Source organism: Pezoporus occidentalis, unplaced genomic scaffold, assembly GCF_034315485.1.
Source record: "Pezoporus occidentalis ecotype Australia unplaced genomic scaffold, CSIRO_AGI_Poc_V1 ctg55, whole genome shotgun sequence".
Taxonomy (NCBI): Eukaryota; Metazoa; Chordata; class Aves; order Psittaciformes; family Psittacidae; genus Pezoporus; species Pezoporus occidentalis.
This window is the reverse complement of record NW_026915888.1, coordinates 1,209,229-1,235,831: the sequence shown is the minus strand read 5'-3', so window position 1 is coordinate 1,235,831 and position 26,603 is coordinate 1,209,229. Positions and strand designations below refer to the sequence as shown.

The following is a 26,603-nucleotide window of genomic DNA, read 5'->3' as shown; positions in this document are numbered from 1 at the left end:
AACTGCAACATACCTAGTTGGGTATTTCATAGAAACTATATATAAAATTCAGTGTTTAGAGCTCTGAGATCTGACCAATATGAAACTTAAATGTATAATGGTGGAAAATGCATGTCTGAAAGTTAGTATGTGAATTTAACTTTGTGCACCAGATTCGTAGGGAACCCAAGCCATCAGGAAAGCTTAAATATATGAAATGTAAAATAAGGGCAACACAGTGTTCTTCAATGGTTTTACTGTCTGAGTGGGTTCTTTTGTTGACTGCAGAATTGATCATATATAAGCCTCTTGATACAGCTCTCACCAACTTGCCAAGAGCTAGCATCCAAAACTAAGTTAGCATCCAAAAGCTGTTTCCCTTGAGGTATCTGGAATAAGGCTGAGTTAAAAGTTCAGTCACCTCTTCTATGGCATTTGTCTATTCCTGGCTCTTGTGATCAGTTTATGACATAAGGGATGTTGGCTTTTTTGTTGTTTAGAAAGCTCCTCTTGCTCACTCTGAAGTGAGCAAGCAATGAAAACAGTAATTGGTATAAATGTCATCTGCTTGGCAAATGTCAAGAGACTGCCAACAAATGAATGATGAACAAATGAATAGACTCACTGCCTTTGTACACATCTTGTAAGAAGACATGAGCTTTTGCACACACAGTAGCTTGGTAATTCTTGGCTTTTCAGTGCTTTGTCAAACAACTTTAACACATCATCATTATCAGTATTATTAAAAGACAAACAGGTAGCTATATTTAGATGTGGGACAAGCACAGTTCTACAGGCTCTCCATATACCTGTCAGCAGGACTACATTTGACCATTGGCCTTGTAGGTGCCATGCATAGTTTTTCACCTTGAGCTGTTGGCTGATTTTCTCTTTGTCTACGTTAATCCTCACAGGACTTGGAATCTACAGTATTTCTTGGTTTAATGGGCTGTGGTAAGGATGTATTAAGGGTGTATTTCCTGATTCACACTCTTTGTATTTTCTGTATGCTAAATTTCTTAACCATAGGGTTGCTAGAAGCAAACTGGTAATAGTATTTAATATGTGTCTGTATTTTTGCTGTTTATCCCTATCTTAAATCTGTTGAGTAATCCATTCAATCAGAAATTATTATTTAATGTTTACAAATGACCTCCAATGCTCTGAAAATAATTCTGTATTTATACAATAATCTGTTTACTGCAGATTCTAAATTTATTGCTGGTTTTTGCTGTAGAAGCCCCAGGACATCAATGTGTTCAGCAGAAAAGTCTTTTTAAAAGGCCTGCTTTTGTAAGATCGACACTGATGTTTACAGCAAAGGAATTTTATTAAAGCTTTTCTTCACTTTCCAACATCCCATTATGTTGGAGAAAGTATTAAATGTGCAGCACTTTAAAATCTGCTTTTGATAAATGGGATTATATATTCCAATTGCAGTGAATATTACAAACAATGTATTTTGTGTAGAATTTACAAATTAGGCCTGAAAAGTACTGCTTTAGTTTATATGTTTTATTTAATGTTGGTCAGTTTGCTGCTTACGATCATGTCTCTTGAATATGATACAGACTTAACATATATAACTTTTAAAACTACCGAAGACTGATCTTTATTGTTGATAAAACAGTTCCATATTTTACCATTACAATTCTGAGATTTTTCTGTTATTGCTTCTAAAGCGCTAGTGAAAGTCATTGATAACAACAGGCTAAAAGTCTAATGAGCTAGGCCATACTCTTGGGTTGCGTCTCTTGCCTTGGATAGTTCACAGCTTCTACCATATGTCTGTGGTTCTGTTGGGTGGGAAACTGCCTCCTCTGATCGTGGAAGTGGTTTTCTGCAGAGTTTAGCTGAATTTCCTGTCCCATTCAACATCATTTCAGTCCCAAAACTTCACTAGGAAAAATGATGACGCCATACCCAAGACCATGCTGAGCATCAGCAAGTATCTTTCTTTTTTGATTTAAAGGTTGCAAAAACCTTATACTTTGAAGACATTTCCACGTAAGTTTGCCAGTTCCAAACTAGATTAGGAACAAAGGCATGAACGTCAGCTAATACAAGAAGTTGAAAAAGGTATTCTTAGGTATTTTGTCCCTTTCACAGCCATGCAGTTCCATCTAATGGCTCTCTTGAAAGAAGCAGCATATGAAAACAGTAAAAAGGAGCTTCTTGCATCAATCATTTTGTTACTTGGTGCAAGCTGTGTTATCAAAATTAACTTTTAATCTCTTACTTCTTGCTTCTTTAATAATTCAATTTCTGTCCTTCTCTTTTCATTAATAAGCTTATGATTGCCTGCTTAGTGCTCTGCCAGAACTCATCAAGAGCTCAACCTACAGATTCTCAATTTAGTCATTTTATATCAGATTAATTCAACCAATGAACCACAAATGACATTATTTATGGACAGGAGCCACAAAAGTGCAGTCTGTTTAAAACTCTGTACACGGAGAGTGCTAATGACGAATAGAAATTCAACCCAAAATATTTCTCTTCTTTAAATATATCTGTTCAGGTGTCATGGTGCCACTTAAAATTAACTATAGAAAGACAATGTTGTGCCATTAACTTATTAGGCAAAAAGTGTAATACCTTTGCACACGTTTGAAATGAATACTGCCTGTGTTTCTAGATTTAAACCAGTCTTATAATAGATTTCATTCCCATGAGCATCTTCTGCATTTTAAAAAGAGGGGTGGAAAAAGTCATGATATTTTTGTGTTACACCTTTCTGCTTCTTACTGTGCAGCCAGGCTTTTTTAAGGGAGTCAAGGAAGGAAACACTATGTGTTGTAATTACAGTCCGTATCACCAATGCAAAACCCTTGTGTGATCTCTCTAATAACTGGAAGAGGTGATCAAATGTTTGAGCTTCAAAAATCAATAAGGAAAAGAAGGAAATTCCCTCTTGTGGTTTGAGCTCTTCCCCTCATTCTTTCTCCTTTGCACGTGCTGTGAAAGTGTGTGCTAAATTCTCAGTGCCAGTAGTCCAAAGATCAAATTTTATCTCATACCAAGCCCCTTTATGGCTCCTTAACACTAAAGAGTTGCAATTTCGGAACCACACAGCTCTCAGAATTTGACCCAGTGGATCTGATGGTCTGGAGGCTTTGAGCAGGCAGCCCATGAGGTGATGCTGAACTCCTCAACAGGAATAGATCAACTGATTAAAGCCCATCTCATAATTACATATCTGTAGATTTGGAAGCCAATGGGGTCATTTTTATGTTTGGAGGCTCCATATTCTCCTTTCTCATCTGTAAATTCAGTGGTATATCTTTTATCAAGGACTGTATGTTCATTCTAAGACACTTAACTGGCAATAGTGTAGAACTGACTAAAATAAATAAATAAATAGCAAATGTATCATGATAGATTCTGTTACATTAATGAAACATAATTACCAGGAAACATTTCTACAGATCTGTGCTATTAAATCTTTGTGGAATAGCAAGGGCATGAAGATTAACAAGTTTTCAAATTACTTGAGAGAGAATTTTCCAGCCTACATTTTGCTATCAGTTATTGGATTTATGTTCTCCACTTTAACAAGGAAATCCTGTAAGATTTATTGCAAATACCGAATGTTCAACAATAGCAATTGAAAAAGTCAAAATTCCTAGCAGATTCCAGGGTTATTTATTTCCTACTCTAATTAATATATTAAAAAAAAAAAAAGGAAAAAGGAAACTTGTATTGCAGCCAGTGTAAAACTGCCACCTCTATGAAATCAGATATTGCGATTAGATACAGTACTTAGAACTGGGGGGCTTAATGTTCTTGGATTAGCTCTTCACTTTGTAAATTATCTGCATAGCCTTTGGAGTCTCAGTTTGCACTCAGTTCCCTGCTGAGATGTTTTTTAACACTGGGGCATTATGAGGAAGTGGAAACAGAAATGTTAAAATGAAAACAAGCTTTCAGCTTTCCATACTGAGTAGATATGTTCTGGAGCCTTCTGACAAAGTGGTTTTCCTGTCAATTCTACAAAACGTTTCCTAGGAACGGAAAGAACAGTTCCTGACAAGAAAGTCTCTCACCTCAGAAATGTGAACAGGATGGTGAAGACATTTTGAATGTAGAATGTGAAAAAGAGCCTTGTCACTCAGCTAGAAGTGTCTCCCGGATCTTCTGATAAGTGGTTATTGGCTTTTCTTTATGGCTTTCCCTAAGAGTCCGTAGCTTTTAGTCCTTTTGCTTGGTGCTAACCAGAGAAGGGATTTGGTCTCATCAGCCCAGGTGAGTGCCCTAGTCACTGTGCTGTCAAAGCAGTATCTGTCCATGTCTGACCCAAGGAATATTTTATTAGTTATGCAAAATTCACACAGTAGCCTGGTGGCACTCAACTGGGACTCGAGCTCTACTGAGTCTGTACCGATATGGTTAACAAAAGGGTAAAAATTCACTCCAGCTTTGAGAAGTCAGTAAAATCAGACTGATACACTCACTGCATCCTGTCTTGATGGTATGACAAATTTATTTCATATTAGGTTGTGAAGAGAGTCTATAGTATATAGTTACCCCAAATGACTTGAGGATTCAATTACCACTTGTACCTACAGAAAATAAGACATTATTTTCTTTCATTATTATCTCAAAAGACAGAGTATGGCTTTGCTCCTGGAAAAGCATCCAGAGACATTTTCTCTCCTCTTTTCATTATTTGGAAGTGATCTATCATTGCTGATTTCGTATTTTATTTCTACAATGGTAGAGATGAAGCATAGTGGATTATGATTTCTAAAAGATAAAATCGTTTGCCTGGGTCTTCTCAGAAATGCCAAAAAGATTCCCAGTCTCCTTTCTTTTCCATTTTCTGGAAGAACAGCATCTTTAATAAGAGGCTATTGCAAAGCAGACTTTGCCAATAGCCCTTAGCTAGCCTTTTTTACTTAGAAGTCTCTGTGCATACTGAATAGGCAATTTCTATCATTACCTCTCTTCCTACTTTTCCAGGAAAAGCAGATGCTTCAGAGTGTTCTGAGGACTTGTTACTAGACCTGCAGGACTCGGCAGAAATAATCTCACCAATCTCATGAACACTTAGTGATGTGATCCATCTAACTACGGCACTGTTTTGCTTATAACAGAGTTTAACTCTCTCATTTGTCATGTAAAAAATATTCTCTGAGAGTCTTTGTATTTTTCTGTGCCTAGAAGATTTTAAAAGAAATTCTTTTTTCTTTTAATGAAGGCTTATGTTATCTCACACATCTGAATAAACATGCTCTTGTCCAGCGTAATGCAGCGTTAAAATAATGAACAATTTTTGTACCTTGAGGCTCTTTTACAACTCTGTAAAACTTCCAAATCATGTTACATTTCAGGAAAAGGAAAATATACCCTTATATCTTACATATACACCTTATAAATCATTCTGTGCAGCAAATCTTAAATATATACCTTATAAATTATGCTGTGCAGCTCATTGGGATCCCAGTTATTTTCACTGATAGATTTTATCTCCTGTTTATTTTTATGTATCTTTATTTGCCCTCTGGCCTAATCTATATTCTCATCTTTAGGTTTTTCTCATCTTTCTTTCTGTACTGAATCTGTGCTACTTTACACTTCTTATTGTGCAGCCATCTTTTGAAGGGAGTCAGGGAAGGACTGTCCCAAGTGTTAGGATTTGGATTAGAGGAGCTTTCTTCTTCAGTCCCAGTTTTGACCCAAAGTAAATCAATCATCTGTAAATGCATCATGTAGCATGCTCCACTGGAAAGGAGTAGTTCTGGAGAAGGCACTCGAACAAAGTTATTTCACTTGTGCACAGAAATCTTTGCAACTTTTTATTGACAACATTGCTCACGCTCAGATTTAAGATGTTTAGAATTTCCCTCAAAGATACAAAACTGACTGCTCTGAAGTTACTGTTGGAGAACACAGCCCTAAGACTTCAGATTATGTTGCAATTTTGGCACTTTTTCTTCTATTTTACCTTTTTTTTCCTTATAATTTTGAGTTTTCCAACTGTATTAATCTCAAAAGGCTTCATAAAATACAGAGGATAAATGTGATCTAATCACTCTCATTAAATCAGTTTATTAGTATTCTTTATTGCAATGGGTGAGAAACTATTTCCTTATCACTTCACAAATCTGGAGGTTTTAGTTTAGATACAAAATAAAGTGCAGCCAAATTGCTCCAGGCCTTTGTTCATCTTACCTTGAAATATTTCAGTTTGATTTTGAAGTTTCTTTTTTAACAACTTCCGGTCTAAGTTTCATTTTAATACAAAAAGCGTTTAAATATAAAGTAGCAAATAACTCTGAATTTGGGTAAGGAAAACCTTTTGCCAAGATTAACTCTTTTCTCCTTCAGCATTTCCCAGGAATGATTTCAACTAGTCAGCATTGGCTTCTTCTTGTTCAGGTGCACTTTGTTACAGCTTATGGCTATGCTGTGTTTCTGTATTAATCTGTATTGGTGCAGCTGCTGAAGAGAATTTGTCTTTATATCACCCACATTCATACTATGTAAGGTGTAGTATGACCTAATATGGTTTGCTTATGCTAGTTTTGTTATTGTAACTCTGTCACTGCTTTATTATGATAATATCTAGGAAAATGCTATTTAATATGCATGGGGAGTGGCAGTTGGGAATGTTGCTTTGCTGAGTTAGCCTCCAGCTTTGATCACCACATCTTCTTTTATGAAAGCAAACATTCTAATTAGTTGGTTGTTACAACCAGTGATCATCAACAGCAGAAGACTCATTCACCTTTAGTAGTGAAGCATCATGTAAGGGAGTTTTGTTCATTTTTTTCAATGAGTTAAGAAGCCAAGAGACCAGGGTTAGTTAAAAAGAGTTGAAAACCTGAATAAAGAATCAGACCCGCTCCTCTAGTCTAGCATCCAGTTTCTTGCCTTGCTCAGAAGATGACTCACCAAACAGAAACACAGGAAACTTATGTGTCCTCTCCTTTTTCCTTCCTCTCCTTTAGAAATTCTTTCTTTGTCCCTTATTGGCATTTAAATTGATGGTCTGTGTTGTACAGAAAGGACATCTTGTAGTTTCGTTGTATAAATTAGTCTGTCCATTCTTCATTGCTGTACATTGTGATGCCATGTGCCATTATTCTGGTCAGCCATCGGGCTTTAAATCTCTTTCAAGTCCTTTGACAGATTTTTCTAGTCTTAGCTAATCCAGTTTACCTGAAGCCCAGGACTGCCAAATTGAATTACACCACGGTCATTCCTGCTTAGCACCTCATCCATAGTTAATTTCTTGAGCTCCTATGTTTTATCTGTGCATAAATTTTTCATTTGCAACAATATTTTAGCTTAGCAAAAGTAGAGCTCAAGTCTGAGGAGTTTTTTTAATCAGTTCCTTTGTTGGTTCAGGAATTCTTGCTTCATTTTCAACTGCGCTGTGTAACTGAGGTTCGCAGTCCTTTCAGAAACTTATATTCTAGCTTGTGCTGAAACACAGTAAGAGCTATTCATTCTCTAATGAGTTTCACCCAGCCTGTGACAGCACGCCAGCAATATGTTGAGTGTTGAAATGGAAACCCTGCCCTCTTCACAGCTGAGTAGAGAAGAGCTCTGTCACTGACACCTTAGGAGCATGATCAAGATGAGATAAATACTCTGTAGACTGTTGGTCAGAAAACACAAGCTGAGGTTTCAGTGTTCCTGATACTCAATGCTGTGGTTACTCCAGTTTACCTGTTCACACCTCTGCTAAATTCTAACAGGTAAGAAAAAAATAAGGACCAGTAGAGCATTACAGCTGCTTTACTACGACCCTGAGAGTAGGATTTAATCAGCCATTGGGCTCATGCAGAAGGTGTAAAATTCCTTTCCATTTCTGGGAAGAAACAAGCTCATTTTCTGTATTCTATCTTTGCAAATATCTCCTTCCCTCACCCAAAGTTTTATTTAATAGTGACCCAGAACTCTGGCAGGTCTAAAGGTAAAAGTACATTTTGTATCTTAAGCAGTGCACAGACTGAAAATTAATGAATAGACTGTAAACAAGCAAAATGTGAGAATGATTGTTCAGGTGATGTAGAAGGATTTTTGGAAGGTGATGTATGACCATAGCTAAATTCATGATATTTTCCTCTTGGACGTAGTGGAAAGCAGAAGAGAAGGATAATTCACTATGGCTTGAGTCTGGGAAAGAAAGGCTATACTTAAAAGAATAAATCCAGATGATAAAATGTCATGATAGGGAAACAGTGGCCTAAAAATGGAGAAGCTCATGTGAGAAGAAGCTTGGTTCTGACATTGTGAACTTCTAATATGGACAAGACACTCCCAAGAAGAAATCACAATAATAATACAAAGAGATAGAAGGATAAACCAGAAAGACACTTACACAGTTTCTCAGACTAGCAAGAATTCAAGCTTAAGAAGGTAAAAGGACAAGACTATTACAGGTGACGCACCAAAATGATATTGAGAAACCATCTACAGAGAATATAATACTTAATATGATACTTTCTAGCAGAAGTGAAAAGAATAGTTAAAAGTGGGTGAAATAGCTGCTTCTCCATGGGACTGCATTTTTGAGGTTGAATGAAGCAGGAGAAAGTTTCAGAGGTAGGAGGAAGAAAGTGAGAGGAAAAGGAGATTAGCTGGGAGGAGGTCAGAGCATAGTGGTCAGGCTGAAAGATTGGATTCCAAATGGTTAAATACAGCAGCAAGTAGGAAAGAGCACTGCAATTCCTTCACAATTTCATAAAATTCCCCTTTGAAAAGCTGACCAGATCTTGAGCAAATAGGGCTGGGAGAGAGAGATATGAGTCAGGCAGAAGGCAGATTACAGACAGTAGCTTTTGACAGAAGAAAAGTGCTTTATGGAGAAAGGCAGCAATGTAGGGGAAAAAAAGAATAGGATTAATTTGCAGTGAGAAAAATATAGTGCAGTCCCTGGATTTCCACCATAGCAGCAAAGAAATGGTGGAATGAAATGACAAGAATAATAGGGCACAAGGAATCAATAGTGAGGAGGATGGTGGAGAGAAGGGGATTGAAATAGAATCGTGAGGAAGTTATTTGGGAGCTCACAGGAGTAGAGCTCAGTTCACAAGAACATCGTCAAAACAGTGGCCACGTTTTATGGGTGAGATGGTTAATTCTGGCTTAGTCCAAAGGAATTGCTAGAGATGAAGAAACATTGACCCTTGTTGGGTCCATTAGTTTTTCATAGCTAAATCACAAAAGACAAAAGGTGACAAAAACAGAGTGATGGGGACGTAGATATGTGGTTGATCACAGCAAGATAAGCAAAGGGAAATGTATGCTGAAGTGAAATTCAGGTGGGAATGAGTGATTGACTTAGTAAGGTGGCACGTACTAAGCCAACAAAATCAGCTGCACTAAACCATTTCCTGATTAATACTTTAGCAGCAAAGTATTTACACCTCTTGTTTTTACAAAGACCGTAGAAGTCCAGGTGTCGTTATGCTGCATATCTAAATATGTTGCTGGTTGTGTCTTCTTTTTCACATGGCAAAATATGCTTTTGAGGAAGCTGCTACTGAATGCTGAAGCTTTCTAAAGTGTAAATGCATAGCTACATTGCTTTTCAATGGTACCTCGAGCCTTTGTGGTAGGGGTGCCTATGGAGCTGCGTATTTGAAGAATGGGTGGTCTGTAATGCACGGTTGCTAGGCTTCATGATCCAAGGTCACAGCAAAGTGAAATCTTAATAACTCAGTGGAAGTAACTCATGAAATGGATATCTTGCAGTTTCTGCAAGTATGTCGATTGCATTCATCTTCAAATCTTACCTGGAGGTGTGTTTCCCCATGTGCTGTCTCTAGACTGGATCATGTGCATTCAGTTAGTATCATAAATTAATGTGATTATGTAAATTCTGTCTATCAGTTTGGGACCTTCCTGAAGCTCTAGTCACCTTTCATTAAGACATAGCCAGATATAAGATGGGTAATGCTTTTGATGGCCTCATTTGAGAAGCTGGGAATGGTATGGATATTATGAGCTCCATCTCTAGCATCAAATAACCAGACCGACAGCACTGAATATGTTGAGAAATTCAGCAGAATGCTTAGACATTCATAGTACTGAGCTCTGTAAACCAGCAGTGCTGAATAAGCAACAGGAGCATTAGCCTATTTAGATGCTAAAAAGGATGGGATTTTAAAATTACCCAGTTCCTTATAATATTTATGACCGGTTTGGCTAGCATGCATTTCACTCACATTCATTCTGACATCCCTGCATTCTGATTATTTCCCTAAACCAACCTTGAACAGTGGATTTTGACTACACTCTGGAGGTGGCTTTGGGACTGATTACTTTCTTTCAGTTGTCTTGTTTGACAAGCCAATTCTATTCAGAAATCATGTATGAATACTTAGGTAATCGATGCTAATTGTAGACATCCTCAACTGCTTAATCTGCTGTAGCCTTCTTGAGAATTTAATAAGCCTCTCATAATACAATGTGTCAGAAGGGGCAGATATTTTGCTAGCACAGCTTGTAACTGATTGTTTGTACCATGGTAGCAAGTATTCACACAACAGAAGTCCTGTGCAGTCATTTTGAAAAGGGAACGTTTGGTTTAGTGCCTTAAGGGCAGGAATTATTTCTATATTTTTTTTAAATGCATTACGTTCTCATCCCTACCAGCAATATGTCAGGTTTTGTGAGGGTTGCATGTTACTCGCCTTAGGAGGAGCAAAATCAACATAGTGAAGCAGAACACAGCTGAGCTGTCTAAGGATGCTTAGTTCAGGGAGAGTCATTGAATTCTCCCTGCAGTTGCGAAGTGACAAGAAGATTTCTGAACCTTTTTGCTGTAGAAAGCTCACAGACTCACACTTTTTAGGCAGTAGGGTTTTTTGGGGTGGAGAAGGAAGGAATGTGTTGCATATGATTCTGCTGCTGCCACTGCTGGAATAAATAAGGCCAGGTTATAAACCATGTAGAAGGACATATTGCTGATAAAGATCCCGGGGTGGGTCTGCCACCTATTTGAACCCTTTAGTTCGTGCCAGCAGTTTAATTCCGTCTGACATTGGGGTTTGGATGGTGTTAAACCAAACCCTGTGTTTGACTGAGAATGAGGCCCATTTAAAAGCTTACCTATGCGCAGCTCCTGGGGGATTCATCACTCATGTTGGACCTTTCTGGTGTTATTAAATGCTGCCAAGGTACCTGCCATGATTTTTAGCTCCACCGAGTAACTTGCACCTTTCTGTTTGCGCAGCCGCCCAGCATTCAGCATTGTAAGTGGAAACATGAGCTGTAGCAGGGAAATGGTGGAAAATTACTGCTCTGCCTGATTTAGCAAAAACAATTTTGAAGCTGTCTAATTGCATGAAACAGGGCAGAGTGAGTGAGGATCAGCTTTCCTTCCCAAACAAATGTGACAGCTCAGACTAATCTCACATGCCATCAGCAATTCAGCTTCATCAGAGAGCTTGGCAAGTTCTGCCAGTGGGAGGAGGCAGATGTGATCAATATAATATATTAATATCAAAATAATCAGATCCTGGCCAGAGAGGAGGTACATTCATCTCCTTGAAAAGTATTCTGGTAGCAGGGGAAAAAAAATGTCATAGAAGGAAGGAAAGAAAGAAAGCCAATGCCAACCAAAGTATTAAATTTGCTGCACTCTTCACCTTTAAGCACGCTGTGCCAAGTTACAGCATCTGACACAGCCTGCAAAGCCCAGGGCTCCAGAGTGGCTGCTGAAGATTACTCCAGACTGAGGAGGATGGTAGAGAAGATTTCGGCTTCAGTTATGAACTTCCTGCTATCTCCCCTCCTCCTTTGAAAGTCAAGGCGCTTCATTTTATTTTTACAGAGTTTGGTGTCTGAGATTCCTTTTCATGTTAGTGGAAAAATAACGATGAAAAGGAAAATAATTCTCTTATGAAAATTCATGAGAACACGCAGAGTTTAGAAGCTGTGTTATTTATTCAGGAGAGCATAATGACTCCTGAAAACACCAGCATCATCTGTTGGTGTGGATTTCTTGTTTTGGTTCCTTGCCTTTGTGTATCTTGCCAGTTTTCACATCTCTGCAGCTGTGGAGCATATGTATTAGGTCTAAAAGTTGCAAATCATCAAGAATTTAGATTCCGAAATAAATTGCCTGTAAGCACAACAATCTGTTAGCCAAGAATTTGAGTGGACCTCTCAAATCCCATTTTTATGTATTAAAGTGTCCAAATGCAGAAATCCACGTGCTTCTCTAATGACCTTAATAAACAATCTTATCCTGTTAGTCTGGGAACAAGTAAGGCCAGGTACCAACATCTCAGAAGGAAACCTGGTGTACCGAGAGATCCTGATGTTGTGCAGAACTTGGCATTTTAAGAGTATCCATATTTAAATGCCCTATTACAGCTGTTTAGCCACAGACCTTGCTGGTGTTTGAGCAGCCTTGCTCAAGGGGATGTATTCAGAAGGTTCTTTGCCTCGGTGTTGCTGGATCTCAGGAGTTACCTGCAGCAGTTGTATCGAATCAGTCTAACAGACTACAGTTCATCTGGCCCTCTGGGTTCTTGGAATCTTACGTCAGCTTTTCCAAACCCTCTGTTCCTTTCAAACACAGAAGAAAACAGAAAATGAAAAGGATCCTTCATCTTGCGGAACGAATAACCTTGAGCACCTTGCATCCCAAGACCCTTTACCCAGGAGTTAGTTGCTAGCTGGACCTAGTAGGATCCATGTATGAATCTTCATGACATTTTCCCTGCAATATGTGTCAGGGGGTTTTCTTGCAAAACATATTGCTGTACCGAAACTTTCACCCTTCCCTATACCTAACTGACAGGCTCCTCCTGTTAACGTTGTTTCTCCCCCCCATGCTTATTTTTACGCTGCCTTCTTACTGTTGGTAAGAAATAGAGGTTTGCCTCTTCCTCTTTCCTTGGAAATACCTGTTTTTCATTTTATTGGAATGACACCTCATACACTTTCACCTCAACGGTCAAGATCTTCCTTTTCACTTCCCTAAATTCTTCCTCTCCAACTCTATCTCGAGGCCAGCCTGCTTCCTGCAAATAGTCCTGTGGCTACTGGTGCTCTCCAGCAACGAACAGATTGAGTTCCCAATATAATCTCATCAGTGTCATTGTTTGAAATGACATGCATGCAAGTAGAATATCCATTTACTGTGGGAGAGTCTTGAGCAAGCCTCATTCTGCCAGAAGGTCCCCAGTCGCCACTATGCCCCATTAAGAATCTTTGCACATCTACAAAAATACAGTGAGCAGAGGCCTTTTATTTCATATGGCTCTTTTAAGCCAGATCTGTTAGGGAGCAGATACAAAGGCAGCAAGAGAAAGTAATCAACAGCCTTGGTACAATCAGATAGTTGAAATTATTTCTTTGAATAATGAAATCAAAGCAAGTGGTAGGATGCAAGTCCAATGGGACAATGGGATGATGCTTAAATACAAGGCAGCTCTGCATGTTATTATTTTTTGTATGTGAGGGCATAAATTCCAGGTAGAAGAATTACTCTGATCATCTCGCTGTTCTCATTTTCCAGTGTTTGTATTAAATGAGGAGTCATATTAAATAATTTCAAGGCTGAGCATCCTTTTGTTTTTCAAGGTAATATCTGTAGACTCTTCACATATCTAGACTGGTGGTGGCTCAAGGTATATACAGCTCTTATCAAAAATATGAAAGGTTGTAGAAATGAGGCCAAACTCTTAGCTCTAATAAACAGAATACAGAAATGATGCAAACAGAGAAGAGAGCATTGCCATTTATGCTGGCAAGTTTCAGCTTTGTCCTTCTTTTCCACAAGAACAAGAGCAACAGCTTATGCAAAGGAACGCTAGCAACAGCCAGGCACTGCTGGGTTTATCTTTAGTGTGATAAGCTTCCTTCAGGGAGACAAGAACAAACTGTGCACAAGGCATAGAGGAGGTACAGGGTGTACATTTCAAACTCTTTCCACAGTGAAATTGTTCCAGCTTCAGGAAACCAGTTAAGTTTCCTCTTTGTCGGAGCTCCTTTCAACTTCTGAGGAAACACAAATACTTGGTACCTGCTTTGGTGCACTGAACTCCTTAATTTTATTTCAATAGGGCTTGACTGATAAGTAGTTGTATGTGACACATGCCATTCAGTTTAGCTGCCTGGAGCAACCTGCTCTAGTGCAATGTGTCCCTGCTTGTGGCAAGGGGTTGGAACTGAATGAGCCTCAAGGTCCCTTCCAACCCAAACCATTCTGTGGTTCCATGGGTGTGACAAACTGTTGCTGAACCAAAGGCAGAGCTCAGGACACCCCCCCCCAGCAGGCAGCCTCAGTGCCAGGAGCTGGTGCTCTCAGCCAGCAGCATCCCTGCTCCAGCAGCCAGGTGGCACCAGGCTCAGTGATTAGCATCCCTGGGGCTGCCACAGCTGCACATCGCAGCTCTCATTAGGGCTCAGCTTCTGGCTCCTCAGGGTGCACCTGGAAGCCTTTAAATCTTGGGTGGAGCCACTTTTCCTGCAGCTTCTGAGCTCCCTTTCCACTGCCAAAGCTTTGTGCTTGGAAGGCTTGTGTGGAAGTGCAGGTGCTTGTGGCTGGCTGTGCAGAGCTCACATGTATGGTCCTAGCATCTGGCTGGTGGCATCTGGAAACCCTGCTGCCTTCTCCTTGCTCCTGTGCAAGCACAACAGATGTAGTCTCCCCGTATTTTACAGCGTGTGGTAAGTAGTATGCCTGTGCAATGAGTAATGAAGTTGAGGCAGCGTGCGTTCTCCCTGCGTGGAAGTGCGAATGTTTTAAACCTCTGCGATTTCTTTATGCATTAAAACATTAAAGAGGCTGAATTCCGTAAGAAAGACTTAACTACTCCTTAAATCTTAAATCCAGTCTGGAAAGCAAAAGCAAGCGGAGGTTGATTGTAACTCTAAATACTTGCGTAAGATATTCATGTCTATTTGCTTCTGGAATATTGAAAATAGGTGGCCCTCTTGTCCTTATCAATGTAGCAGACTTTTACCCCAGTGGAGAGCTTCTGGTTGGGTCTTTCTGCACAGTTGTTATTTTCTAATGATTTGTAGCAGATCCGTTCAAATCTGAGTCTTAAAGCAGGATTAAAGTCAGATAAATTGTCAGGAGAGAAAACAAAAAAGGCCTAATTTGCTTTGGCCTGGCTTGCTCCTGGTATATTTATTCTAAACCAAGATGATTAGCATAGCAAAACATGTTCCCAGCCTATGTGAATGTGCACTTCCATTGAGAAGGGATTTGCTGGCTGCATATGGCAGCCAATATTCTTGCCTAGGTTTTAATTTGTTTGTTTGGATGTTTGATGTGTTGTTAGGGGTTATAGGACTGAAAAGCTTCCAAAAGGCTTATCCAGCTTCTCAAAAATACCAATCCAGAAAAATACATGTTTACTTTTGGAAAATAGATGTTCTCTCCTTGGCAAACAGGTGCTTAGCTGTATTTTTGGCAGGGGTGTGGAATCTGGGTATCCAGTTAAAACTTTCTTCTATTGCTCACTTGGCCAAGCTGACAGAAATTGGTTTTGACTCGCTTCAAAGGCCTTTTGCACTATTGCTGCTGACAAAACCATAGCTGCAAAAGAACGTATTCATTTTAGAAACCCAGATTGGTTCTTGGAACCAAAATGGCTCCTGTGCTGTGCTGCTAATCACATCACACATGCGGAAGTCAGGGCTGCTGCAGGTTCTGTCAGCAATCCCCTGCCTTGATACAGGTGTTCTATGAAACACTTCTAAAGTGCAGACTTTTTAATAGAATGAAATGCTTTGAGATGCGCTCCACTGTGAATTGTTCTTGTTGTTAAATATGACTCTCTTTGGAGAATAAATTCCCTTTCATTAGCAAACGAAGATCCTAAAAAGGGGATGGGGATAATGTTTCCTTCAGCATCTGTGAGACACTGCAAATTGAGCTCAGGTGAAATCATTATAGTTCCTCCTTAAGGGTTAGGCTCTGCTTTTACACACCTGGCTGGCTGATGGCTTCAAGGCAGCTGCAGTGAGAACAGAGCTCAGGCCTAAGGCTGTGCATGCTCTTTTTCCTCTCAGTAAAGTGCTGGAAAGGGCCACCAAGCTTGATGAGGTGCGGAAGTGGCTTGAAATGGACAAATTAAATTGCTTTCTCTTTATCTTTTTAAAGTGATGATGAGAATGTGGAAAACATTATTAGCTGTAGAAGAGCCTTCCAGTAGAAACTGGCTTTGCAATATAGTTCTTGAAGAGACCAATGCAGGTCCCTTCAAGATCTTTCTTAGAGAAATGAAGAGGAAGGTGTATGTAAGGCTGTGCAGACAAGGACAAGCAGCCACATTCAGAGTGGACTTTTAAGATTATGGTGTAAAATACCTGAATGCAGTTTGGTCCAGAATTGCTGTACAATGTATTGCATATTTGCCACTTAGAGCCTCACGATCCTGTGATTCTTTTAGGCATCAGTTGAGCTAAGAACTTCAATCTACATTTAATTTTGATGAGGTGCTTGTTAGTTCGGTCGCTCATCTCCATCCCGCATGTTTTGCGGCTAGTGGCTTTGACAATGGCACTAAATTGTACACTTCAAGTTGAGTATTTCTTACCTGTTTTTTTTTCCTCCTATAACTGGGACTAAAACTTTCTTCTAACAACTTTACCCAGAGAAAAGGGTATGTCTCTTGAGATCATAGAAATCAAAGTCAGAAAAGGTAAAAAAGTCTTTGTGCTGTGATGCATCCTTCTGCTGTCTCCAAAGCAAAAGCACAGCACCTTTCATAGATCTCTCAGCCTCTGCTCATCAATACCTACAGTACTACATTAAACATTGTTTTGATACTTAGCTTGTGCATTTCTAGAAGTACAGGCCTATAAATAGTGAATGAGGAAATTTCTTGTCAAGAAGAAAAGACAAAACTGCCTGTATCCAAATGGAGCATAAGATAATCATGTTTTAGTAACAAGCATTGTTGGAGGGAAGGAGGCTGCAGAAAAGTGACTCTGGAAGATTTAAGTAGTTTGTGCAAGCCCCAGCATAAGAGAGCACATCTGCAGAGTGGTATCTGGGGTTCAGAGACAAGCAACGACCCATCTGCAGCATTTAGCATGTGGTGTAACAGTAACTGTGCAAGGCAGAATGCCTCTGAAAGAGGAAAAGCTGCTCTGTGCATTAAGAAAACTTCTTCAAAATAACAAGGAAATTTAGTCTTAAATACCGGGCTTCTATTTTCATAGTTTATGATACCATGATTAGGTTCCTTCTGTGGACACAAGTTTCTTAATAGTGCTATTCATCACTGACAAAGGTTAGACGTGAAGAAAACTAGAACTGAGATGAAAGAATAGACTTTTTATTATGTTAGCAGCTGAATGTGTCATTACATCAGAGTCAGTATTGTGTGGCAAATTGCAAGCTGTAGTGAAATTGCTCTAAAAAATATCTGTATATGTTTTTTTCTCAAACTCTGATGAAGTTATTCAGCAGCACATTGAAATGTATTTCTAGCTGAACTGTTATATCCGATCTTTTTCTACTGTGGCAAAAGAACAGATGGCAGTTATTTTCCTTAGTCTCCAGCAAACCTGATGCGATGCCTTCCCTTGTAAAGCCTTTCAAGTGAAAAACAGTTACACGTGGCCGAAATGAATCTGCATTGTAACATTGACTTGTGGTTTCTAAAGCAAACTTTTAATCAGCTTGAAACAGTAGGCTGGTGATAATTACTTAATGTGTATCAGTCAAGTAGATCATTATGACAGGAAAATGAGCTATTAATCAGAATCAAACGCACATGTTTTGCAAGAAGTTTTCAGAGCAGATGTCTTTTCATAGAAGTTTTTAATGGAATAATTGAGTGGTCCATGGCTTGAGGACAACTGCAGTCACTCCCATGGTACAAAGGCATTTGTGGATTTGGAGATGCTTCCTGTTGCTTTATAGCATTCCTGGGGGATTGTGATTGATCTGAGAATAACAGCTGTTCTGTAGCTGGCATGTGGAGAGAGCTGCGGCACGTGCAGTGACAAAGTTGTTTTGTATGGTTTTTATAGGCATAATATAAATTGCAATGTTTTTCAAAGGGTTTTGTTTTAAAATCGTCACTATCTTAACAGTAACTCGGAGGAAACCTGGTGAAAATGTCTCTAAATACAACCTGATGTAAGATTACTTGCCTGCTTCACCAGGAACACTGCGTACTTCAACAAAATACTGTATTCTTAAGTGAAGTCATTTGTAGTTATAAATCAAAATGAAGCTGCCAGGTATTGTAAATCTAGGACTACCTACCAATTGATGACTTTTTAGATTGCCTGCTCTACTGTGCCATGTTACAGAAGCATTCTTAACAGCTATATTTTATTTACAAGCTTTTAATTAATGCTCTGGCCTTTACTTATTCAGAGAAGCTTTTTTCCTTCTGTCTTATACAAGCATGTTCAAATAAACCTGGTGTCTCTTATTTTACAGCCTTCGACAAAAGAAAGGGAACTTGGCTCAGAAGCACTGGGCTGGGCCAGCTAACATAGCCAAGTGCAAGCCTTGCCCTGTGACGCATGGCAACGCTGTCTGTGGATCTGATGGACACACATACACTACCAGGGTGAGTTCTGCTGGTGACCCTGTCAGTAGTGATCATACAGGCTGTTAGTGTGAAGATGAAATAGCTTTCATTAACAGGTGGCATTAAAGAGCAGTTCTACTTCAGTTTGGGAATATTTTTTGTGTAAAAAAGTGCTGATAAATGTAGGTTTGTGCATATTTGAGGAACAGCAAATCAGAATGACACATCGGAATCTTATGACTTTCATGATTCATGTTTCTCTAAATAGCTTGTTCTTGCTAATGAAGTGGAACACTTTCAATATTGATGATACAACAGAAAATCCATTTGACCAGATGGGCTTGTTCAGACAAGAGGATTTTGGGATAGTTCCTGGTTTTAAGGTTTGCTCTCCAAATGCTCTGATAACTTGGCAGTATCATTGTTCTGTGGTAGTTTTGTGGGAGATTTTAATTCATTTTTTCCCCAGGATGTGCATGGATAACATATTACAGTTCATTTAAACCACAGTTGTAATAGGCTTGTGTGCCAGATGTAGCATGTATGGTACCAGTAAAACAGTCCCATAACCCAGTGGGGATAAATTGGCTTGTTGTTATATTGAAAATATGACCACCTTAGGGCTTTACTCAATAAAAGAAACTGACTTCACAGCCATTCAGCAATCCAGATCTCCCATCAGCAAATAAAGCCTTTCATGTCTCAGACAGATGTGCAAAAGCAGCACTTTAGGCACTGGAAGTTATGTTTAGGGAATACCCCTAAGGTTTTCTTCACTTCCTGATGCAAGGTAAGGCTTGACAGCCAGTAAAACTATCCGTTAAAATCAAAAAATACACCCTATGTCCAAAGAAATAAAAATCCAGGAAAATAAAATGATCAAGGGGAAAAGAAAATCTCTGCTGTAATGTTAACAGTGATGATGATATTGCAGCTACATTATGTTCTCAGCTGAGCAGCTTGAATTCCTCATCCATTAATGGACACAGTATTAAGATGCTGCCATGGGTAATTCATTTAGGCCTCTTTTCTGTTCTGGCTGAAGGATTTCCACAGCCAAAGGAGCAAATCAGCAGAAACTCTCTCATCTTTGCACATCCAGGCTGCAGAAAAAGGGCTCCAAGTTGCCTGTTACACAAGCAGCTCTTTAATACCCTCTAGGAGTATGTAATGCAGTAATTTAGCATCGGTACTTAGGATTAAAATTGGGCTCATTTTGAAAACAACTTTTTTGTCTCAACACTTGAGAGTATGTAAGACTCTATAGTAAATAGCTTTCATTGCGTATTCTGGCATCGTACTGAGCTCGTTTCTGTGCAACTTCCCTGCATCTGTTAGTTCTGAGTCTTCTTTTTTGACCTTTGGTATTTCTTACCCTAAGATTCAAATGCTTCTCATAAGAAGCTCTGCGAGTGTCATTAATTTGCCAAACTATTGTGACTACCAGTATAAGCTTGACAACTATAATTAAGACATCAAACAATTCCTGTCCCTGACATGTGTGACTATCAAAGGTGCACCACCCAGAAGTTGTCTCTGTTTATAGGAGCCTCTTGAAAGATTCATTCAGAAGACACTTTGTCTCATCTTCTTTTATTGTGTGTTTAATTACCAATTCCTCTTTTCCTAGCAATTGAAAACTGCAGCGTGTTGTTGGTCTTTCAAGTGTAGCAACTTCTTTTCCATGCTCTCCATCACTGCCTGGGGATGAGGGGTTTTGTTGCTTTCTGAGTACTGTTCTGCAGGAGCAATTACTTGTCATATTGTGTATTTGTAGTTGCTTTTTCTAAAGCCTTCTTTTGACTGAAGGCTCCTCCAGTGTCATGATGATTGGTAATCTTTCTGTAGCATCCAGTCCTAGCAAGTGGGTATGTGTCTGGTTAACCTTTATGGAATGTCAGAGAGATGCTTATAGCAATGGTGTTACTGTTTTCTGTACAGAGTACGTTGTAAATCTCAGAGTACGTAACCTGTAGAGCATCGTTGTCTCTACAACTTCTTCTAAAAGCTCTGCTTCATTGATGCCTCCCCCAGAAGACAGATTTTGGTAAATGAGCTGAAAATACTTTAGACAGAGTGTTAAAACTAAATGGTATATTTTAATGTCCTAACAAATAACATTTTTATGGCCAGTAATGATCTTGGGTTTGTGGTATCTTTCATAAACAGAATAAACTGCTTCCCTCAAATTCACCGGCAGTTTTCCCCAGATGCTGTAATCCCTCTTTCTTGCCCTTAAGTCACTAAAATCAAAGCTTTTCTTTGGCAATTCTCTTTCACATGCACTGCTGTTGACATATGTGATTTCTGGCACTGCGCTGGTGGCATGATGTAGTATTGACTGTGAAAATGCAAGAAGGTGGACATTTGAGTGTGGGCACTGCTTTGCATCTGTATGTACGTATTCATACCTGGCTCTGCATCAGGTGAATGTGTAATGATATTCTGGGCAAATGACAGTATTCCTGCAAAGCCTGTAAACAAAAGGTAGAGTGGTCACTGCATTTCAATGGAAAAAGCCTTCTGAAATGGTACATTGGCTGTGTGAGTAGATAGCCAGCATGCACGTACACCCCAGCATTTTGATCCAGCCTGGCTCAGTTTGATTTTTGCCTTTTCCTGCCAGCACAGCAGGGGGTTTGGGCTTAAAGTTCATGGCCTGACAGAGCACCATCAAAGCATTTCACTAATGACTGGGGGCTACCATTCAACACTGTCAGTAATGTTTGTACCAGGGATTGCTCTTAACATGTTTTGAACTGTTAGAGGTAAAAATGAATGAAAAGGATGTAGCAGAAGTATGATTGACTGTGATAAAATGCAGCTGAAACTTGGCTGTCAATAAATGCAGCGAAATTCACATTAAGAGAAAACAACCAAATATACACATCTCAAGCTCTTATTTAGCTACTTGATCTCAGAATAATTCTGGCTGTTTCTTGGAAGACATGGTAGACCTAGAGGCAAGAAACTAGACAGAGTGATCCAACCCAAAGCACTCACTAATACAAGGGTCATAGGGAAAAATATGAAATGTAAACCATAAGCCACCATTTAAGTTTACTGGTTGATATAGAGGCTCTGGATTTTTAACGTGATCTTTCAGTTGCACATAGAAGCCTTCAGGCTCTCAACTAATTTCCTGAGGATGAGTCAAAGGAATAGTTCTCTCTTTCTCTGAAAAACAAATCTTCCATTGAGAAATATTTAAAGGTATTGGTTTCCAACACAAAGGTAAATGGGGAAAAATGTTGAAAATGATGAGGAGCCCATACCCAGATCTTGTGCTACAAGGGATCTGAAAGTGTCACCTAAACTATCACAATAAGGGACACAACATACTGAGTACTTTGATGGATCTTAAATTGAGTCAGCTTCATATGTGAGAGTTGTACTGCTTGAAAAATCTCATCAATCCTTAAGCATTAAACATTCCTGGTTCTTCTTCTGAAGTGTCTTCAAAAGTTGTCTCTGTTGTTGACTTGAGTTGTTTCATTTGCTTCACACAAGTGCTGATGTTGAAGGGGATGAAGATGTTTGGCTGCGGTGTGCAGTGGGGTTTTTATTCTTGTTTGGTTTTCCAGGTGGCAAAACAATTCTTCTGAGCAATGAGATTCTTTAGTCACACCAATAATTCAGTGTGCTTGTGCTTGACAACATCTGAACACAGGTGCAGCCTTTATCTACTCGGTCCTCATACTGTTCCCAGCAATTGTTCCTAGCATTTTTTGGTTTACTTTCACAATTTAATTGTATTTCTGAAAACCTCAAAAAGTCTCTATCACCCTTTCCTGTTATCTTTGCACTCTATGAGCTTTAGGTTTGTACTGAGTCTCTCTAGCTACTGCTTGAAATGGAAATGTTTTAAAGTGCCCACGTTCTCTGTCATATAATAAGACTTCATGAAAAAGAAATGGCTGTTTCCTGCGCATAACAGCTCTGTTTAATACTCTGACAGTATAAAGCATCTCCATAGTCTATTGCAATCTGAGTTTTCAAAGCTAAAGTACTAATGAATTAAGTTTAGGAGGTAAGTAAGCCCTGGGAAGAGCACTATGTAATTAGTTAATGTTTTTGTCGGCAACACATTAGGATCTCTGTAGCTGTCAGTTTTACAGGGAGTTTAATTAAGCTGTTTAATAAAGCAATTACCTGAACATGGCGATGACTGCACTTAAATAATCAGAAAAGGAAAATAAGGATGATCTTAAATTCTGAAACATACCACCTCAATGACTAATAGTCCTTTCAAAGATGGAAAGGTACATCGCTATAATTATTATGCTTCTAATTAGGTACATTGTTGTTCTGCAAAGTTTAATTAAATCATTGCAAAATAATTAAGGCCATGATCATGCCTCTTTTTGTCTGAAAAGGGAAAATTGCCTCCTATTGTCATAACATTAGGTAACAAATTTGATGTTGAGGGATGTGCAAGAGAAATAATTTTCTGACAGTCTTGAAATGAGAGGGAAAATAATGACTGAAATAATGACACGAGTAGTTAAATGTGTGCAGTGTGAGTGCTGCTGCATGTAATTAGGAGGAATTTGTACTGAGAAGCACAGTTAATAAGGATTTGTTAAAAGTATCCAAATGTTGAGTATTTAGTGCAACCTGGTTTGGTTTTCCGTAATCCGGTCATTGGCTGGATTACCTGTCCTTTTGGTGCGGGTTGCTGCCATCCAGATGTGGTTTTGCACAGCTTTCCCTCACTGTGGTTGATTGAAAGCATGACTTAGTCTTTTGTGATGGGAAACAAGGTACAAAGCAGAGGCTTAGAAAGCGTTAAGACCAGTCCTGAGGAGTTTGATTAAATTCTGTATTAACTTTCATCTTTGGTTTGGTTTTGTAAGGGAAAATTAAGGCAATCTGTGCAAGAGGGTATGGCATGGGGAGTAAGGGAAGATTAAGACAAGGTAGGATATGGTTAAAGAAATCTGTGGAGAAGAAAATTAAGTTATCCTCCTGCATATGCTCCTTGCACAAAGTTTAAAGATTGTTGATGGGGGTACAGGAATAAATTAGTTTTTCCTCTCCCCCTCCTCTTTTTCTTCATCTTCTTGTTCTTGATGTATGAATTCTTAGGTTTAATCTATGAATTCAACTCTTTACTCTGAGTTCAAAGTCTGGGCCTGGCATAGTCTGTCATGGCTTGAACCTGTCCATGGCAGATCTGTTACACTACCCAGTTCTTCCACTGACCCATGTTGTGATGCTGATCAAGTCACATTTTCCTCATTCATAGTTTGGAAAGATTTGGACTCTTTCCCTTAGTAAAATACTGGGAGAGCTACTCTGATGACATGAGGAAAAAAGCTTGCATGATTTAGGGGTTGCGGGGGGGGTGATGTTGTCTTTCATCTGTGTTAAATCAAATGTGTTTATATAAGCAATGACATCACCATTGGTAAGTTTTCTGATCAAGCTGGTGAGGATTTTTAAAGGAGCATTCAAATATCTTTGTGTGGAAATCAAGAGGGGTCTTGGGATGTGACTCTTCTGATGGATTTTTCTATGGGAAAAATATTTTACATCATTGTTACTACTTCCTTATTCCAGCAGCAGGAATATCATTCCTGTTTCAACATTCATTCCTGTTTCAACCTTCATCCCTATTTCGTTACAATTCATTTTGTTGCAGTGGGGTTCTTAACTGTAGCGATACATCTGGCATGATGCTTTCAGCATCACTGGCTTCATTCTCAGAACTAACAGGGGAACCCCACAGGACTATGGGAGACCTAGAATTTGCCTAATTTCAAGTACCTTTGCAGATCACTCTTTTGATTTGGGCACATCTGGCTGTTGTATTCCCAACAAGGTGGATGTTTCCTCGGCCTGTACTCTGGGCCAGTGAGACTGGAGTCGTACAGTTAAAAAGCTGCGTGAAGCTGGTTTTGCCTAATCAAGCTGGAAGTAATGAACTTTGGCAAAGCACAGAGCTTTGTACTCTGCCCACCACAGCTGCACATTTTATTTGAACTGAAGCATGAGGTGAGCAATGCTATTTGATCAAGTGCCATTTATCCTGAAGGCATCCTGTTGTTGATATATTTTTCTCTCAATGAATGAGCAGAGAATCCAGGAATAAGGTAGATCATGATTCTTGTGTACCTGGTAACCCATGCTAACTTCTTAAGATATGTATTTCTAGAGGGTTTCTTTGCATATGCTCAAAGAACAGTATCTTTTTTAGATCAATGGACTCAAAAAATTGCTTTTTTTGTCTCCTATGTTCATTCCAGTGCTGCTTTCTAGGGGTGTTTTGGCTACAAATAATCCAGGACAAAGAGGTCTGTGCTTTCCCCTGGTTAGAGTAACCTTTGTTAAACTCCGAGGGCGCTGGGAAATCCACCTTTTGAACTCTGTTCAAATAACCACAGAATTCAGCAAATTTTTGAGCTTCTCTACAAATTCCATTTAGTTTTATCTTGAATTGGAGCAGCTTTTGCTTTTCAGTGGTGTGAGAAAGTAAATTCAAAGTCCCAAACAACATTCTACCGATTTCGTATCCTAACTGGGAAAAACCTGACTAACGTCACCAGTGATCTGCACGTTGTGGCTACTTCTGTGGCAGCTTCCCAGCTAAGCCCTGTGAATTTATACGTGTTTGTAAGATTTTTCACCTGGCATAATATGACTTATGAGAACAGCCAGAATAGAGGCTTCTGCAGTGACTCAAGAGATAGAGGTAAAACCAAGAACGCTGGGCAGTTTTTACAGGGTAAGGGCTGCTTTGTCATATTGCCAGGTTTGAGATTGCATGAATTAATGAGAAATTGCTAGGGCCCAAGGCATGATATACTTCTTTCAGACACTGGTTGTTGCTGTCCCTTTAGTCTTTGGAGAGAAGTCTTCATTAACACAGTTGTGCAAACAGGGTTTGGAGAAAAAAACCCAAACTGACAAAAAAACCCCACCAAGAAATCTTTTTAATCCCATGGAGAATCCTTTCATACAGAGGATGTTGATTTTGTGGGAAACTGGCTATTTAAAACTCTGTGAAAGCCCCTGGTCATTGTTGGAAACAGAATGGAGTTGCCTTGGTTCTGCTGGAGCTGGTGTGATCTCTTGTGTACATAAAAGCAGGACAGGGAAATCTTGAAGACATTCTGGGGACAGGGTTCGGTGGATCACAACCTGGTTTTGTTCCTCTTTGGTATAATTTCTTAAAGAGAAATCAGTTAAAATTCCTACTGCTTTGATTTCCACTAAAGCCAGTGAGCAAAAGGCCCTGACAGAAAGCAGGACTTAGCTGAAGTTGTACCTCCAAGTTTTAGCGATTATGGGAGAAGCAACTTGGTATAATTGGGGTATAGCAATGTTTGTCTCTTTTCTCTAGCCTTGCCTAGCAGGGAAAGGATAGTTTTAGGTTGTTTCTCCATGTTTTAGCATTGCTCAGTCCAAACCAGTTTGGCTTTGCACTGCCCGGGCTCTTTGGGATTAACATATTTTGTCAGCTTCTGAATCTGTATTTTTCTCTTTAGTTCCAGAATCCAGTGTTTTACCATAGTTAAGGCTTGTCAGAGTTGAATGCTTTAATTATTAAGTTAAGCCCCCAGAACGTGGGGAAGATTGAGGTAAAATGTCTCTATTAGGTGTGTTGCTGCAAGTGGCAATTCATTCTTCCTATTAGTTTGGTAACTTGAGTACAGAGAAAACACAGTTTACTCTCCCTAATAAAAACTTCTCACTGTGTAGCTGCAGCAGTGATGTATAAATACCTTGCTGGGAAATGCAATGTAAGAACCTGTGCAGAATTAAATAACCTCCAGGTCTCCAACAAACGTGCACCATCACTGAGCGACAGGAAGAGGTGAATTTTCAGGCTCCTCTCACACTGAAGTTCTTTACAAGCCAGTTGTCCCAAATGGCTCAAATAACATTCATAGAGCTCTGTAAAGCAACTGAAAGAGCTCATCTTCTCAGTGCAGTTCAGAGTTTTGTGGTAGCTCTACTGAGTTTCAGCAGTACTCCCACAGGATAATGAAGTCTAAGTCAAACAAAAGTAATACAGTCTTGTGGGGTTTATGTTTGGGTTTTATTGCATTCATTTGAATTGAGTAGATTCAATTTCTAAGATTCACTTAAATGTATCTTCCTTAAATTGGGTATATTCATTTCGTGTTTATCCACTGAAAGTCT

At 39.3% G+C, this 26,603-nt stretch overlaps 1 protein-coding gene across 1 annotated transcript in view; it reads left to right on the top strand.

Moving 5' to 3' along the window:
* SPOCK1 (SPARC (osteonectin), cwcv and kazal like domains proteoglycan 1) overlaps positions 1-26,603 on the top strand; it is a 287,946-nt gene that overhangs the window by 178,150 nt on the left and 83,193 nt on the right. Inside the window, exon 5 of the mRNA XM_062638044.1 lies at positions 18,362-18,494. Coding sequence (XP_062494028.1) covers positions 18,362-18,494 — 133 coding nt within the window. The remainder of the gene's footprint in view (positions 1-18,361; positions 18,495-26,603) is intronic.